General features: G+C 41.1%; 3 protein-coding genes across 3 annotated transcripts in view; 1 reads left to right on the top strand and 2 right to left on the bottom strand.

Annotated features, from left to right (window-relative positions):
• Positions 1–850: 850 nt before the first annotated feature.
• LOC108093599 (glucose-6-phosphate 1-dehydrogenase) lies at positions 851–2,974 on the bottom strand. Its single transcript, XM_017193724.2, has one exon. The coding sequence runs from the start codon at positions 2,748–2,750 to the stop codon at positions 1,143–1,145; it is 1,608 nt and encodes a 535-aa protein (XP_017049213.1). The 5' UTR covers positions 2,751–2,974; the 3' UTR covers positions 851–1,142.
• Positions 2,975–4,127: 1,153 nt separating this feature from the next.
• Positions 4,128–4,468, bottom strand: LOC108093568. The gene has a single exon (XM_017193663.2). It carries the CDS (start codon positions 4,435–4,437, stop codon positions 4,216–4,218), a length of 222 nt encoding a protein of 73 aa, XP_017049152.1. The 5' UTR covers positions 4,438–4,468; the 3' UTR covers positions 4,128–4,215.
• Positions 4,469–11,960: 7,492 nt separating this feature from the next.
• The window catches only part of LOC108093585 (tyramine/octopamine receptor), a 32,994-nt gene continuing 27,058 nt past the window's right edge, over positions 11,961–17,896 (top strand). Inside the window, exon 1 of the mRNA XM_017193710.1 lies at positions 11,961–12,552. The gene's annotated coding sequence lies outside the window, so the exon portion shown is untranslated. The remainder of the gene's footprint in view (positions 12,553–17,896) is intronic.

Here is a 17,896-nt window from a genome sequence, read left to right as displayed (position 1 = left end):
TCTTCCCTACTGCGAACTCTCTTTACTCTCGTTGGGTAAATATGTACATATATGCACAAAAAAAAAAAATAAAATAAATCAAATAGATCAAAGCAGGTATTAACATATACATATCCACATTTTACGTTATGTTCTGTGTTGATTCATTCTAGAAACGGTACTAATCTCGATTTTTCAAGCGATTCAGATTTTAAGTTAGCTTAATAAAATACACTTAAACTTGTTGTGAATAGTACCAACATTTTTGTTAACGGTTCTTAAACAATAATCCATGCTTGCTGTTGGGCATATTTTATTTTATTTCGAATAGGAATCTAAACAATTGTTTAGTCAAGTTGACCAAATTGTTTTTTTAGTGTACCAACTGTTTCAACACCAACTGCTTTATAGTTATTGAAAACTTTTTCGAACCGAAGAACTTGGCAGCTTAATAACAACAAACCAACTGCCTCGTACGAGAAACCCTGAATACCAAAAAATGTCGAAAAGAAAGAAATATGTATAGTATACCCGTTTTATTGAAACCCATTGTAGCTACCACAAATACAGTTTTAGCCATTTTAGAATTTTTTAAGGTTTATTATGATATTTATTATCCTATTTATTTAGTTGGTAGTGGTCATAAGAAATTATGAAAAACCACCTGATAAAAGGTGAATGATGTTATTATTAAAATATTTATTTTAAATTTTTTATTTATTTACTTATTTATAAATATTTTTTCCATCACCAATCAAATCAAATGCAGGGTGGTTTTTAAAAACTATTGAACATGCTTATGAAGTATTTTCTTATTTCTCATTCTTAACTATTTATAAAAAGAATAAAATAATTATAATAAAGTAGTATATAGTATTATAAAAGCGATTGATTTTAAGAATTTATTAGGCTTGACAAAATGATGCACAATATACACAATGAGTTTAGTAATCCCATAGCCCCTGTTTTCTATCCACTGGACAATGACCAAGGCATGCGTGCTGCTTATACCCTCCAGGGGTTAAATCCTCACCAGAACCCCTGCACCACAGAATAGAATCGAGCATGACGGGATGTGGCAGAGAGATGGGGAAGGAACTCGAGCGTTCAGCGTAAGGAGGAGGGATAACTCTCGTGCTTAAATTTATTAGCCTGCCGCCCACCTAGGACTTGGAGAGCTCGGTAAACCGCTTGGAGCGGACTTCCCTGACCGGCTTGAGGGCGGTGTGGGGACCAATAAGCTGCCGGCTTCTCTTCAGCGTGTACTCCAGGGTCTCCGTGCTCTGGTGCCACTCGTCGGAGGCGAAGAACACGAACCCGACGCGCTCAGCGTGGCGGTAGGCCTGCTGCGGTCCGCGGGAGCCGAAGTCGTAGGTCAGCGGGCGGGGGCGGTCCAGCTCGATCGAGCTGAGGATCGGGGAGAAGATGCGCCAGATCTCGCACTGCTCGTCGGTGCGCATGAAGAGGGTCTGGTCGCCGTGGAAGACGTTCAGCAGGAAGCCGGGGTAGCCGGAGAGGCCCTTCGGCCCCCGGTCGTCCACCCGCAAGGACACCTCACTCTCGCGCAGGCAGAGATCCTCGCCGTGCCGCTTGAGGCGCATGCGCATGAAGACCTCTTCGGTGGGATGGGAGCGCAGGACCAGCTCGTTCCGCGCGTCCGCGCTGTCGCTGTGGAAGGAGTCGCAGTCGGCCGGCTTGTACTGGATGCGCACCTCGGACTTGGTATCGTTGAGCGCCTTTCCTGCCCGCAGGATGAAGGGCACTCCGTTCCAGCGGCGGTTGTTGAGGCGCAGCACCACCATGGCGAAGGTGGGCGTGAAGGAGTCCTTCGGGATGAAGCTGTGCTCCGTGTAGCCGCACTTGGCCGGGTCCGTCTCGCGCTTGTTGTTGCGGTACTGGCCCAGAACCACGTCGGCCATGCTGGGGGTGAGCACCTGGCGGAGGACATTCAGCCGCTCCGCGCGCAAGTCTTCGGCGGAGTTCGTGTACGGCTGGTCCATGGCCAGCATGGCCAACACCTGGACCATGTGGTTGGTCATCAGGTCGCGGATAATGCCGAAGGAGTTGAAGTAGTCCGACCGGTAGGCCCCCACCGGCAGCTCGCACTTCACCGAGATCATCACCGCCGCCACGTGGCGGTTGTTCAGGGTCTCGCTCCACAGGTGGTTCGAGAAGCGCAGCGCGAAGAAGTTCTGCATCACCTGGCGGCTGAGGAGGTGGTCCATCAGGTAGATCTGCGACTCCCGGAAGCAGTTGCACAGCGAGGTCTGCAAGACGCGGTAGGAGACGTCGTCCCGCGCGAACGGCTTCTCCACCACCACCCGCGACCATCCCGTTGGGGAGGCGCACTTCCGGCTGGCGTTGAGGGTCACCTGGTCGAAGGCGGCCGGCGGCAGGGCCAGGTAGAATATGCGGTTCGCCTGCACCTGGTTGTGCTTCGCCTCCTGGTGGGCCATCGCCTCGGCGAGCGCCACGTAGTGCTCCGGCTTGTCGTACTCGCCCTGCACGCACTGCACGCTCGCCCAGAAGCGGTTGTACTTCGGCGGGTCCCGGCTCTTCTCCAGCTCCATGTAGGGCAGCACCTGCAGCCGGTAGGTCTTCGTCTGCAGATGTGTGCGGCAGAAGGTGAATATCCTGGTGCCCTGCGGCAGCCGGTTCTCCCGGTAGAGGGCCCACAGGGCTGGGAACACCTTCTGCTTGGCCAGAGCCCCCGAGGCCCCGAAGACCACGAACGAATAGGCCACCTCGTTGTTGGGGTCGATGGGAAGCATATTGGGGGGGAATTTAGGGGAGTCCAAAAACGAAAGGGGTAGAAATTTGGAGGGAAAATTTTTTGTAAAATTTAAGTAGATAGTTGAGAGCTATTGCCAGGAAACACAGAATAATGATAGAAGCAAACCTTATTTTAACATTCCAATTATCACAACTTTTACAGATTGTTACTGAACGACAAAAATACAAAAATAGGCATTTTTAAATAGATTACCTATTGATTTCGATCAATACATACTAAAGGATGCTGTGCAAAAAGGTGGGCGTGGAAATAAATGTAATAAACTTGTGCTGCCTACAAATAACATCATTATATTTCATCTTAGTATAGAAGCTCTTAAAGTTTTCATACGGATAAACAGACATATAGACGTGGCTGGATCAACTCGTCTGTTATTTTATTTATATTTATTCTGTTCGAGGTCGCAAAAGTTTTCTTTTCTTTATTACACACTTTTCAGCCAATAGAGTTTACCCTTCTGCTCTACGAGTAAAGGATATAAAAAGTGCTGTTCCTAATTAGATCGGTTCCAGAACTAAGACAAATATTTACATTTTGAGGCGAAATAATGTGCTGCAGCAAAGAGTTTAGACTCGCCTTTAGTGACAAAAACTTTTAAATACTGATGAACACTTTAAATTTAATTGCTACTCTGATATAGTTTTCAAATCCTTAGAGGCTATCTAATTGCATTATTACCATCAACTAATTTATAATTAAATCAATATGGGAGATAAGTTTAAGTCACTAATAAAGCGGAATAGTTTTCTATGCATATTTTAATATATAACATTTTAATAGTTTCTCAATTTAAGTTGTCTTTCTTTGAGTAATAATCCATTTTATACCAAACACGACAGAGACAGTTCAAGGCCTCTTTTAAAGCGAAAACCACTTAGCTACCAAAAAATGACTTTAGCCCTGAGTGGGTGGGCCTCCATCTGGCACAGGGATATAAGCTCGACACGTTAGCCCGGCACACAAACAGTTCGGAGTAGAGATTGGCTGGCGAAGCTGGCAGTAAGCCTCAAGTTCCCCATAAACACATACGAGACTTGTAGCTGCCTCTGCCTGCCCTGCAATTCAAATTCAATCAATTCGAATTCCCCAAGCCACCGTTTAAGGCCAGCGGAGGACCCAAGAGGGCATGATTGCAGTGGCATTTCCATTTCTTTGCGTGCCACACATGTTGTGAGTGCAGCTAATAGCTGGAGCTCCTATTGCGATTTCTATCCTCCGTCTCGGCGAGTCGAGCAGCTCTTTTGATGCTGCAATGACCGGGCTTATTCAATTTCCCCAGGAGAGGCTTGTTGTAAAGGTCAGGCTTTCGATCCGGAGAACCCTTGTTTTGGCTATCAAAGAAAAAGGCTTGAACTAAGTCAAAGGGGTTCGTCTCCCAACACCCCGGGAAGTGCTCCCCATCCCATTTATTGGTTCATGCTGGATTAAGAAGGGTCCTGCTTCTAGGCAGGAGCAGCTGTCGTCGCTGCGGCTGCAGTCGTTTCACCTGCGGCTCCCGCGGCGGCAGTAGTCTTCTTTCCCGCCTTGGCTTTGCCTGCGCACTTCTTCGTCTTTGCGTTCCACTTGAGAGGAGGCTTACACTTTTTGGGATTGGCCTCCACGGACATGCTGCACAGCATCAGCACCAGCGTCACGATGCAGAAGGTTACCAGGGAGATCTTCATAGCTCGGCGGATCCGGTTGGTCTAAGAGGAGTTGTTCTCTACTTCTCGACACATATTCTTAAGCTAATCGATCGGTAGCATGTGGTGTAGCTAATCCTATTAGACGGCTGACATTTCACGGTACCTTTCGGTTAGCATTAGTTATCTAAAGGTGTTAATTTCATCAAGTGATTCTATACGCATAGTATAAGATGTTGCTTTTAAGCCCCTTATAATTTCACTCAGAAGTTTGCGACACTGTAAGGGAGACACCTCAGATCCGGTAAAATATATATATTATTGATCAGCATCACGATCTGAATCGAAATACGTCTGTCCGTCTGTCGTTTATATGTAAACTACACTCTCAGTTAAAAAGATATCTTGCTAAAGCTTTACCAAAAGTTGTGTAGTCATTGCTAGAAGTATATCGAATAGCTCCCATACGAGGAATTTAAAAAAAAAATTATTACTCCGTTGTTTTTGATCATATTGACTTGAATTCCAGATGGAGCTACCCGATATATTCGGCCGATACGGCCCCTTCCGACTTATATACTGCGTGCATTAACTACACAAATTTTTGGGAAAGTTTCAAAACTGAGAGACTAGTTTAAAGATAAACGGATAGACGGACATACGTACAGACGTATTTCGATTCAGATCGTGATGAATATCAAAAATACTTATATACTTTTTGGGGTCGGAGGTGTCTTCTTCACTGCGTTGCAAACTTCTGACCGAAATTACAATACCCTTTTGATCTGCAAGGGTATAAAAAGATAACATTGTTATTTTTCGTCAAATAAGTATAGTTTTTAAAATATATGTAAAAACGGACGACTATATAATATAGCTGTCATATGAACAATCGTCAAAAATATTAAAACTTAATAAAAAAAACACCGGTAGCACTCCGGGAGTGCCGGCAGAAGTGAAAACTTCAATATTAACGTTGTGTTTAATTATAAGTATAAAAGTACTATCATTTATAAGAGAAATAGAATACAATGTTTATTTATTGCGCTATCGTACACAAATATGGCAATTTATATGTTGTTATTTATAATATTATATCGTTATTTATATATTACATTAAATTTTATCTCTCAGAAAAATCAACTTCCATCCATAATTTCGACGACTTTTACACTATCGTTATTATCAGAATCATCATCGCAAATTTTTGCAACTGATATAATTAGTTTATGATAACTGAAGTAAGAAACAAACAGTTTTGATTCGAACCTAATTAAGTGTAAGTACAAGGTAGTCTCGTCGGCTTTTTTCCCCCCTATTGGGCACTACAATGAGTGCGAGTGAGAGGGTGTTTTCCCGTAAGTGTGAAAGAAAAAGAAGAAGATGACGTCGTTTTACACTTATGCTGTGCACGGGGCTTAAAAAGGACTGTTATATGACCTTAAGTATTAATTTTTCCGAAATTTTTGGTTTTTACACAAAGCTGCCCTTTAGTATATGCTGTATAATTGTACCAAGACTCTGGCCATGGTATAATAACTACAAGGTAGTCTCGACGCCGGCAGCTGAGTTCGGGTTTAGTCCCCTATCGCCTCAGTACGCTCGGGTTTTCGTAGAGAGAGGTTGTACGCGGACGATTTTTTCTCAAAACGTTAACCCTTGTGTGCTTATGAAAAATACTTTTTGCAATAATTGCAGCAAGCAGATATGTACAAGGCGTAACATAGATTATTGTACAAAAATGTATAAAAGGGCGGACAATATGGGAGCGAGTCCTAAAGGGCAGCTTTGATTGAAAAAATATATATATATATGATATGTAAGGATTGACAAACACGGTTGCCAATTTAGCTTGTTTATAAGCTAGATTTTTAATAAAATAAGGTAGAATAAGCTAAAATTGTCCAGTTTCAAAGTGTATAACCGTAGATTTAACATAACATAACATCAAAATAGCATTTACGTAAACGTTTTATAAAAATTTTGTTATTAAAAGTATAATTCTACCATGGTCTCGACCATGGTACAATCATGGTATAATAAGTACAAGGTAGTCTCGTCGGCTTTTTTTTCCCCCTATCGACACTACAATTAGAGCGAGAAAGAGAGTGTTTTAATATGGGTTCGGGTCGATAGGGGAAAAAACCCGAACGATTTTGCAGCCGACGAGACTACCTTGTATAATTGTACCCATGGTATCGACCCGAACGCTCGGGTTTTCGTAGGAAAACACTCTTTCTCTCGCTCTAATTGTAGTGTCGATAGGGGAGTGACGAGCCGACGAGACCAACTTGTATAATTGTACCATGACTCAGGCGCGGTAGAAAGAGTGGGAGATACAAGTTCCTCTCCCTTTCCCACGATCTTACGCTTTTTCGATCAGCATAACGGGACTCTGACGCGAGTTTGAAAGTTTTTACCCATACAAAAAAGAGCTCAGCGCCGCTAAAGAAGTTTTCACTTCAAAAATCCACATAGCTTCGATGTTGTTTAGCCTTTTTGTATTTTCTTCGATATATTTGATGACTGCAAGGGTATTTAAGCTTCAGCTCGCCGAAGATAGCTTCCTTACGTGTTTAAATGACCAAACTAGTTTAAAATAAAACATGCATTTGAAATACACTTATTTTTATTGAATTAGGAGGTAGGCAAGTCAATTATATTCGAGGCAAGTTACCTTTTCCATTGACTTAACAAAAATGGAAAGGAGCTTAAAAAATTGGGGAGGCAGGCAGAAACTAGAAAACTAAAGGAACGTGCCCGAAGATCTGAAATCAAGACTATCGCATTGCCGCACCCCGAACTTCTGGCTCCTTCGTCCTTGTCGTTATACGTGCCGTTCAAACTCCGCGCAATCAATATGGGAGGAGTCATGCAGAGATTAGTTGCCAGGAGATGGAGCAAAGCCCTCGTGTTGGACATCTTGAGCTGCATTGGGTTGTTCTTGCCGCTGTTAATTGGCTTTGTTTACGAACTAACCCCAAGAGCCCTTAATATTCACAATCCCCCTGCAAAAACGTCTTACAAATGCTGGCTACATCCAACAGTCGTTCCTGGCACACCTGGCGTGGGCTTGCTATTTTCCCATAATCATGTCGAGGATTGGTCAAGTGAGCTTGTATTTCCAACTAATTGAGGCCGAAGACTTACATTTGAACAAGATAAGTCGCATTCAATGGGCAGATATCCTTCGGACTGCTTCCAGCCCAAGAGCATTCGACACAGGGATTAATTGGCCTAGTGCGGGGACAGTAATAGCAGACATAATCAAGCCAAGAATGCGATAATGAATGGCTGGAAAGCATTAAGAGGTTAGACTTGAATAGATAATTGTGGAAACCAACTTGAGCTTTACAATTTAAAAAGCTTATAAAAGGTTCCTACATTTTCTTTAAAATATGTTATAACTTATAAGTAGAATCATATTTATGTGTGGTAAAACATAACACCTCGTTGCACTATATTGATAGTTATATTACGATAATTGTATAAATAATTTTCTGTTGTGAAAAAACCAAATATGACCTTGTTAAGGGGAATTTATTCAATATATAAAATAAATTAACTTTTGTTGCTTTCGTCACATATATATTAACATAACGAGTGATCTGCATCAACTTGGGAGCATTCTATGACTAAACTCGATGTAACCCATCATGCCAATCTTTGACCTTGGCCAATTTTTAAAATGTGTGCTATATGCTAAATTCATGTCATGGATAATGGTCAGACCAATGAGTTGAGGCATTTCGGATTCGACACATCCCCCTTTTCTTGACCTTTTCAAAAGGCCAGCAAAGAGCAATTCCATGCTCCAGTTCACTGCTTCTCTTTCGGTTGCGCTTTCGCTCACTAGGCAAACTGGCGCCTCTTGAAAGTCAATTTCCATCAGCAAACAAAGGAAATTTCTAGGCCAGAACATAAACACAAACAGAAAAGTGGTCAATGAGCCCAAAGTAGGAGGCGAACCGGATGGATGACCTAGCCAAAGTGGCTGAGACAGGAAATGTGGAGGAGCATGGCAGCGCAGGAGCTGGCCAACGATTTATGCCCGGGCTAAACATTTTAAACACATGCATAAATCAGAACACGCAGGGCAGGAAGCGGGTGAAAAATCTGGCAAACAGTTGCTTAGAGCAAAACTTTTTAAATGACCCAAGGAACAGATCAGGCCGAGATGGCTTTTCTGCCCCGATGATGTGTGACAGTTTGTGGCAAATTGAAAATGAATGGGACACCGAGAGGAGGAGGGCACGGACCTAGACACGCCATTAGGCTCATAATTGCCTCATGGAGATAGGCCTAATCCAAGGGCAGGCTGGGCACCCAGAACATGTGCCATCTGCCACGAGTTTATTGTGGTTTATTTGCTTTCATTTACTTTCACTTGGATCACATAAAATTTAATTAAATTGTTTTATTGCATGCAGGCCAAATGGAATTCCTTGAGCCAACTGCCATCAACTTTAGCTTTTCCAACAAGGCGCACAAAAGAAGAAAGGAAAGAAATCCCCGTTCGCATAATTAAAAGAAGCCTCCTCTGAAGCTCGTACAATTTTGGGGCTAATCTTTTATGAGATTCCGCTGCCACAAAAGCGGATTCTTTTTAGTCCACATTTAGCAAATAAATCAAGATTTGTTTGTATTGAAATGTCTTATTTTCTGCTTGTTTCACTGAGATAGAAGCTTAATAATTCACGAAAACTCTTAATGTAATTGGATTGAGAAAAGGTTGGCTATTTAAAGTACATGTTTCTCGAAAAACAACTACGTTGCTACTGTTAAATTAATTTATTTCGACCATTATCTAAACTTCCGACCCACAGGTTGGCAGTTGACAAGCTTTTAATAGGCAGTTGACCTTTGTACGCATTATTATACTCAGGCGATTTCAGTAGTTATCCACGCGATTGGCTGGACAGGAAAATTGTTGCGGAAGGTTAGTGAAAATCAATAGACATGGTTTGACTCCGGAGGCAAAATGTGGAGCAGGAATGTGGCCCCGTATAATTAATAAGTAGGTAGGAAACAATTCTTGTTCGGTTTGTTGAGGAAAGGTTTCTGCCCAAAAGCTGCGGGCAAAAAACGTGGCCCACTTTTGGGAGCCACGTTATTACAACCGGCAAAATAGCACACAAAGAGGCCCAAAAATGAAGGGGACTCATTGGCATATCTACATATTTCTGGTTCAATGCATTGCCACAACGCACACGCAAACACACCAGGGCGGCAAAGGGAAACCCAAAACACAGAACACAGAACGGCAAACACTGAGCAAGCAGGCAAACATCTCTGGCGATTATGCAGTGAAAAAGAGCGGCGACGGGAAAATCGGAAGTGGATGGCAGGAGAAAGGGGAGCGCGTGGAAATCCTCCGCAGGGCAGGCACACCAAAAGTATTCGAAAGATGCCAATTCATTTGTGCCATAAACAACTACAAGCACAATCGGACGGCAACAACAATAAAGCAGAGACAAGATATTGAAAACATCCGCACGGGGATATAGAATGCATATGCATATGCACACTGTACGAGTATATTGGCCATCTATCGATCCAAGCCATTGTAATTTGCAACTTTTCATTTCCATTTTTTGTGCAGGAAGATAAATTATTATTTGTTGGGGGTTGACAGTCGAAGTGAAATGTGAAATAATTTTTGGGTATTCCGTTCTGGTCAAATTAAGGAAATTGTTTCCGGGGCTTGCGAAAATTCCTCTTGGTAACCATTGAACTGTTAATCCTGCATTTGATTTTCCGGAATCTATATAAAAAGAAGAAAAGAAGAAGGGTTTTTTTCTTCTCAGTTCTATTATAAAACTGTTGACTGCTATGCTGTTTTTTTTTTTCTAAAGCTTCTTGAAAGTACACTTTTTATACCACATGCGTTATATATGACTTTCTTGATTTTTGTTGTAATTTAATGATCATTAGGCTAATTGATTCAAGTAATTTAAAGTGTATATAATTTCAAAAATTATGAATTTTTCATCGTTTGAAAAAGTGTATTATCACCCTAAGCCCTAAAAGGGTTTGCAAACACAGACACACACCTGTAAGTGGGTAGTCAAGGATAGGGCCGCTTCGAGGCGGAGTCGTCCTGCCAGTCAATCATCAATCCAAATGCGAATCACACACTTAAATTTGTTGGCCATGTTATGACAGGCTTCCACTGTTTATGAAGAAAAACTGACTACACCCAGCCCACTCCTGGCTGTGTTTCGTGTCCGCTTCTCCACTTGCAGCCAAGAGCACACTTGGCTTTATGATTTGCCCAGGACCTTCGACAGTGTTTGTCATTTACTTTTTGTCACTGTTTCCAATGGCTTCCATGGCTGCGTGTGTCTATGTGCAGGATAATTTGCTGTGACATGCAACTTCTGAAACTTTAATTGAGAACAGCAAGGAAGAGGTGTGGACGACAGCATGGACAGCAGGGAATGACCCACAACAACTGTGGCTTAGATGGCGTCCTGCTGACCAAATGGCTGAACTTTAAAATGACCAGGCAGCATTTCTCATCTTTCTCGGAAGCATGCTCCGAGATAATCGAGTTTCCTGCCTGCAGCCAACTAACACTGCAAGAACAATAACCGGAGCAACAGCAAATTATTGTATCATTGCAATAAGTGAGTGTGCGAAGAACAACGACCTTCTCCTGTTCATCTTGCCCCATGAAAGTCTGATGAGAATTGCCACTTCTTGCAGCTTTTCTCCATGTAAATGCCATTTTCCCCAGAGCAACAAGCAAACGTTTGTTGAGGAATTAAAGTAGAAAACTCCGTTTTCAGAATTCCTGTTTTCAAGGAGAAAGTTTCTCTGGTCCCTTTCATTTTCTTAGCACCTTTGTATCTTATCTATTTACAAAAAAGAGTAATTGGGTGTTTACTAATGCTAACAATTATCTATTAATTGTATTTAATAAAGTCAGGCGTGCTGCAGGTTGATTTAAGTTGATTTGCTCGCCATTTTTAGGAAAAGCCACATACTGTTATTATTTCTGCATTGGATATCTTTTTTGTTCTTTCCTAAAAACGCTTTTTTATTAGTTCTTTGTAAATAAGGAATATTTTAATCAATGAGGTTTTTGAACCGATTGACTTTTAAAAATACTTTCAATTTTAAGGATTAACCAACCTGACGTCCACAAGACTATTGATTATTAAAGAGGTTAGAAAGGAAATTATTTGGGGTCCATAAAAATTATAAAAAAATAGAAAAATAAAAAAAAAATAAAAATTATTTATATTGTTCTTGTCGTTCGTTTTATAGATAAAATTCCTTATTAAGCAAACTAAATATGTTCAACGACTGTGATTCACAGCATATTTTTAAAACACGTTCTATTCGATACTTTACTCCAATGGTTTTAAAACGGTTTCTAGCGACTTTTGGTTTTTATCTGAATCAACAGTTTGGTAACTAAGAGAGCCACGCTAAGAGAGCCACTACACTGCTTTGCCGACGCGGACACGCTCGTTTCGACTCGACTCGAGTCGTATCGGCCCGGCCAAGAGCCAGCCGACCAGAGACGGCGAACTGTTGCGGGTGGCAAGTTTATGGACGGACCGCGGGAACGCTGTCGTTCAGATCCGTGCGAATTGGCGTTGGGTGTGGACGCGAGTGGCAGAAGCAGGCGGCGTCTCCAGACACAAGCTCTTCCACCGCGAATCTGGCATTAGCGAGCCAGTTCAGAATTCCCGCAAAAGTTCAAGTGACAATTTTCAAACCCAATAACAACTTTCCGACAAAGTCAACGCAAATTGAATACGATTTGATTGTCCCTCGATCCTCATCGATTTACTATATTACGCACAGGAAAAGAAAGTCAACGATAAAGTTTTAGTGAAAAAGTTTCCCTGGCTCCCTCGACGTGGCGATGCAACCGAAGGGAAACCAAAAATTTTGTAAATGAGTTTTCCTATCGCCGGGCTAAACCAATTAACAGAATTTATTCTTGTGTAATAAATAAATTGCCAACAATTATATCTTGCAACTCCCTCAAGCATAATCAAATGAAATGTTCAACAAAATGTTTACGGCAATTGCAGCTCAAAGCGAGAGACCATCGACGAGGTGCAAGCTGTGGTGGTAGTGGCAAGAAAGCTCAAAGAAAGCCGCAAGGCTGAACCAGAAATTTATAATTGGTAATAACAGGTAAGCAGTACACAGGAACGTACTAGCATGTATTTCTAATAAGGAATTTTTGGGACTTAAAATCCTCCAATTTGTTAATACACTAAAACTAGGTAAAATGTATTAATTGTCTGGATATTTAAAATAAAAAAAAAAATTCAATATAGTTTTTTACCGCTTTTCAGATAATTTTAAATTTTAGTAAAATAACACTTATAAAGTGAAACTTCATATATGGTAAAAAAAAATACGGAATATTAATATTCTGCAAAAGGTTTTTCCTATGTTTTCCCTCGCCTGATTTAAAAAAGCAAACTGCTCATAAACTAAACGCCCGCCAAGAAAAAACATTCCACACTGAAAAACCAAACAAGAGCATATGTGAAATGGGGGAAACGCAAGAAAATTTCCCAAGTGCGACGCCGTGTATTATTTAAACACCTTTAATTAATTAAACGGCAGTGCTCCCAAGTGCGGGCCACCAGAAAACTTCTTGCGGCAGGGCTGTTCCTTCAGGTGCCAGAATGTTTTTGCTGGGGGGCTGGGAACTCGTCTTTCAACAGCGTGATTATTATTTTATTTCATGTTGTGGCTTTTAAGTAACAGACTTAGCACAATCGCATGGCGAAAATCCCGGCTCTTCGCCCTTGGGGGCGCCGACCCAGGGAGGCCTTTTTGTCCCAGAGCGTTCCGCATTTATACCAATTTGAAAAGCGCGCCTTACTTTCGCGCCAACCTCATGATTATATATTTATTTGATTTTTCCGGTCTGCGGCTGCTCTTTCCAACCGCTCTTTTGCCCCAAACCCAGTGCTTCAATCTTTGAGGTTTGGTGCCCAGAAAGTATTTACATAAAATCTAATCAAAAGGCATGCCACATTATCTGCTCGGACTGCTGCCTCATGAAAATTTCAATAAGACTTTGACACAGATACAAATCCACGTGCATATGTTAAAGTATATATCCTATATAAATAAGTATGTACCGAAGCATATATATATGTGGGCTGCACTTAACCTACAACACGGCGTCGTTTAGTAAACGAAGGTTTAGGGCTCGAACAACTCTAAAAGCATTTTTAATAATTCAGCACTTTGTATTTTGTTGCCTGTCTGTCAAGGCGGCATAAAACTCTTTAAGGTTTTGTTTCAATTTCTCCTTCTTTCTCTGCTTATGGGGATGTCGTTAAGATGTATTAGGTTCAATAAAAGGGATCCAAAGTGAGTTCTTTTTAATTTACACACAGTCTTTAAGCTTTATGTATAAAAAACATTTTATTAATTTTCCCGGGCCGGAGTCAATGAGTTTTAAACAATCCTTGGGAACTTGGCCAAATATATTGGACATATGTCTAATGATATTATCTTATCTGTAAAAAAAAAAAGCCTAGGCTGATTCTGATTCGCACGCTTCTGTTTGTCAGTTGATACGAACTGAGATTTTTTACCTCAAAATAGCCGCAGAAAAGCAAATAAACAAACGCGCAAGGAAGCGCATATGGCCATCAAAATTAATTCAGTTAAGCCTGCGAATGTAATCAATGAAATATTGATATTTTTAATGTTTAATCTTTTCAATTAAATTGGCAATGATTTACGCTGCCCTTCCGAAGATGTTTGGTCACCGAAATGTAATGACACATTAAACCCCGATACGAAATGTTGCGACGTGGCTGCGGCATTGTAAATGATGTTGTCGCATAAATCAATTAAAATGGTAATTGAAAAATAATTAAATATACAAATTAAGTTGCAAGTTGTTTGGGCTCATCTGCATTAATATGCTCAGTGATTTAATGAATGAATTTGCTTGTGCTTTCCATCGGGAGATTGCTTACCGCCCGCTGAGCTTCAGTCGTTCGAGCAATAAATTCCCAGGTCTATCCATTAAAGTCTCATTTTAAATAGCGTATACGCCCCGCTGTCCCAGCCAAACAATCTCATTTGTTTTTAGAAGCTTTCACAGGCTAAGAAACCGTTTATTTAACAAAATCAAGTATGCGCCCCATAGAACTTTTCAACTGACTGCGGTATTTTTATTTCCATTACTCATACGCCTCCTCGACCCAATGAAATGCCGCCTAATTGCTTCCCTAAGCCCAAAAGCTGCCCCAGCAGCACAAATTTCCCTCATGGACTCTTTACGAATTGTATAATAACACTGGATTCGATCAGGGAGAAATAAATTCGTTCAATATTTTCCTCTGGCATGCACAATTTCTGGCTTTTCAGTCTCTCCTCTTCTTGATGCATATAAATTTTAATGCATTCATTTAATTGAATGCCCCAGGACGGTCCGGGGACATCCATCCACCAATCAATCGGCGGGCGTGATGAAAATTATTTTAAGAGCCAAAAAACACCCACACAATCCAAAAGAAAGGAAAGCCCGGGCTGCGGTTTGCATAATAATGGGATTTCCCAAGGCCGGCCAAGAGTGCTCGGAGGACTCTGAGTTCTCGGCGCACTGCTTTCTGGCCAACAGGACGTGCCGCCGTCATTGAGCAGGGATCGGATGGACTTAGTTCGGTGGATTTGGTTCCATCCTGGCCACTGGACCGCAACACAGATACAAATTAGCAGTTGCAGCAGCCACTTCTCACTACTTTTCTGAATTTTTCCGACTTCTCCGCCTCGTTTCCATACAATAGGGCACTTTAAAATTATTCTGTTCTCGAAGGGGTTAAGGCTGTTTCGTTTCTCCTCCTCAGCAAACGTTGACACAAAGTTTTAATTACAACAAAGCATTAATATTATTAAACATTAGCTCGGTTGCTGCCGAAAGCGAAAGTAAACAAGACCGGCTCTGCATACTTATGAGGGCTGAGAAAAGTACTTCCCGCTTATAGACTCGAGTAAATGGAGCGTGCTGCATGTTAATTGAAAACACAGGCTGACTGACAGCCCTTAATCTGACAAGACCTCTTCGCCTCGTTTATCCAAAAACTGAAGCTTTCTGGTCAGTTTTTCTGCTGGTTTCCTTGATTTGCATAATATGCTAATTGCGACACACTTTCCAGCGCATAAATCATTCATTAATCATCAGCTTTCGGAGCGGTCCAATTCATGTGCGGGCTCTTCAATTAGACCCTGAACTTTTCTTCTTCCCCTAGTTCTGTATACTCAATGCGTGCAATTTTCCTTACTAAGATTTTAATTTTGAATGGGAATGCGAGCGTCTGTGCGGATAAAGCAAAAGATTATGCTAACAGCTTACAGCCCAATGGATACAGGGAAGATTGTTGTGCGAAAGAAAGCAGCAAGCTTGCTAAATATCAAGTTAATTGAACAATGCCATTATTAGAATTATAGAGTGGATGGAATATTGATTTTGAAATAATATGTTTATATTACAACAAAATTAATGTAATTAGAATATCAATCCGATATGAGGATAACAAAAGAATATTAGAATATGGAAATGATATAAAAAATCAAGTCGACATAAGGATATCAAATTGATACTGGAATATTTGAATATTTAATTAATATTCGAATAATAAAATCCCATATAAAAAAAATAATTTATCTACTCCAATTATTCAATATTTTGGTGCTTTTAATTTTTTATTTGGCGCACTGACGAAAGATTGGAAAAATTGGCAAGCTGCTATTCTAAATTGAATTCCAAAATGTTACTTTTCTGGCTTGGATTTTTGTATGTCAAATAAAGAATAAAATGGGAATTTAAGAATATATTTTATTTTTATAGTAGAAAATTCTTCTGGCAGTCCACATACGTAATTTTCCTCAGGTTTTCCAGCTGATCGGCCTTACTCACACTCCATTTGCGCTCAATCCTTAGCCAATCCCCACTGTATGTGCAGTGTACTGGATGTTTGCTGCAAACGCATAAAAAATTGTTGCCACATCACTCACTCAGCTTGGTCGCGACGGCGGCAACTGCTTTTCACCGCTTTTCTTTTGCGTTTCCCCAAACGGAGGAGAGGGGCGATTGGACCCATGTAATATGCCATCGCGGCCTGGCAGGCTGCAGTCAAAAGCATCTCATCAGCAGCCCTTCGGGTCCTCTACCCGAAACTTTTCCTCACAAAAATATGTATGCCATGCGGTTGGGAGACGGGTTAATAAGCAAGGGGCTTATTGCATTATCACTGCACCTTTTGCGATTGCCAAGCGATTTTATATTGGCTCAGCGCCGGCTAAAAACAAGAGTGCCTTGATAATCCGACCGACTTTTAATTGCATACTTTGTAGAACCCGTAAGCGGAACTCTCAAAGCAAGCACCAGATGCACAGCGATTCGCAACCATGTGGGCTTTATGTGCCTTTTTAACCTCTTTACTACTTTTAAGGTTCATGGCGCACTTAAATTTGTTGCAAATATGCCAGCGGAATTTGAGTGGAAATTGAAATGGGAATGGAAATGCAAAAATTGAGAGCAATTTCAATGGTGCCCTCTATATTTCCAGCCGCACATCCACATCCACATCCTGTGGCGCCTCCCTGACCTAAGTCTATTCACGATTACGAGCCTACGCCGGGTGCTAAAGCACATTCGGCGCCAACGAAACTTGGAATCAGGCTGAAAGAGTCGTCGACGCCGTGCAACATTTTAGGTCCTAAAAAAATAAATAGAGCTGGTGGGCGGAATAGAAGCAGAAGGAAGATGGGGGTTAGCCAAACACAAGGCTGTTTAATTACATTCATAGTGAGTGCAAATTCTGAATGGGTAGGTGTTATGTTTTAATTGTTTTCATTACGTGGAGTTAAAGCAGTTTACAATTTCAAACAAATTCATTTTAAATTTAAGACTGGTAGACAGTTATATAATTGATGTGAATAATTTAATTGCAACAAATTTTGTCTAAAAAAAAAGTTGAGGTATAAAATATTGATCCAATAATAAAAACTAAAAATATATTCTGTAAAATTTCAAAGCTATTCAAACTTAAAAGTTAAGTAAGTAAATATTGTCCATATACATTTTCTCGGATTATAAAGACTTCCGTTTTTGAAACATACATAAATTTAATCACATACCACATTAACTCAAGTGTGGGAGAAAAATTATTTGAATAAATCATTGAAAACATACATTTAGGGTTCAATTTTTTATTAACGTTACTCCTTTTTATAAGTATGAAATATTGATTCAGAAGCCAAAGCAATTTAGAAGAAATTTAATCTGATGGTCATCGAACAAGCGCTGTTTCCCTAACCTCTGCCACAACATTGACACCTGGGCGCCATGACTCACCCACACACGCCCCACCCACCCACGCACTCTGCGGAAATTGCTCTTGTTGCTGTCATCGTTATTTGCACGCTTTTGACACTTTTAATAACCGCGAAACCGTAAATACCGCCAACCGCAGCGACGCAAACCAAAGCCAGCCAAACC

The sequence above is a fragment of the Drosophila ficusphila genome, unplaced genomic scaffold, assembly GCF_018152265.1.
Source record: "Drosophila ficusphila isolate 14025-0441.05 unplaced genomic scaffold, ASM1815226v1 contig_106, whole genome shotgun sequence".
NCBI lineage: Eukaryota > Metazoa > Arthropoda > Insecta > Diptera > Drosophilidae > Drosophila > Drosophila ficusphila.
The sequence above is the reverse complement of the archived record's forward strand: the minus strand, read 5'-3'. Positions and strand labels throughout refer to the sequence as shown.

Excerpts from the sequence above, each read along its gene's own strand:
- LOC108093568 (XM_017193663.2), bottom strand. The coding sequence starts at position 4,437 with ATGAAGATCTCCCTGGTAACCTTCTGCATCGTGACGCTGGTGCTGATG.
- LOC108093599 (XM_017193724.2), bottom strand. The coding sequence starts at position 2,750 with ATGCTTCCCATCGACCCCAACAACGAGGTGGCCTATTCGTTCGTGGTC.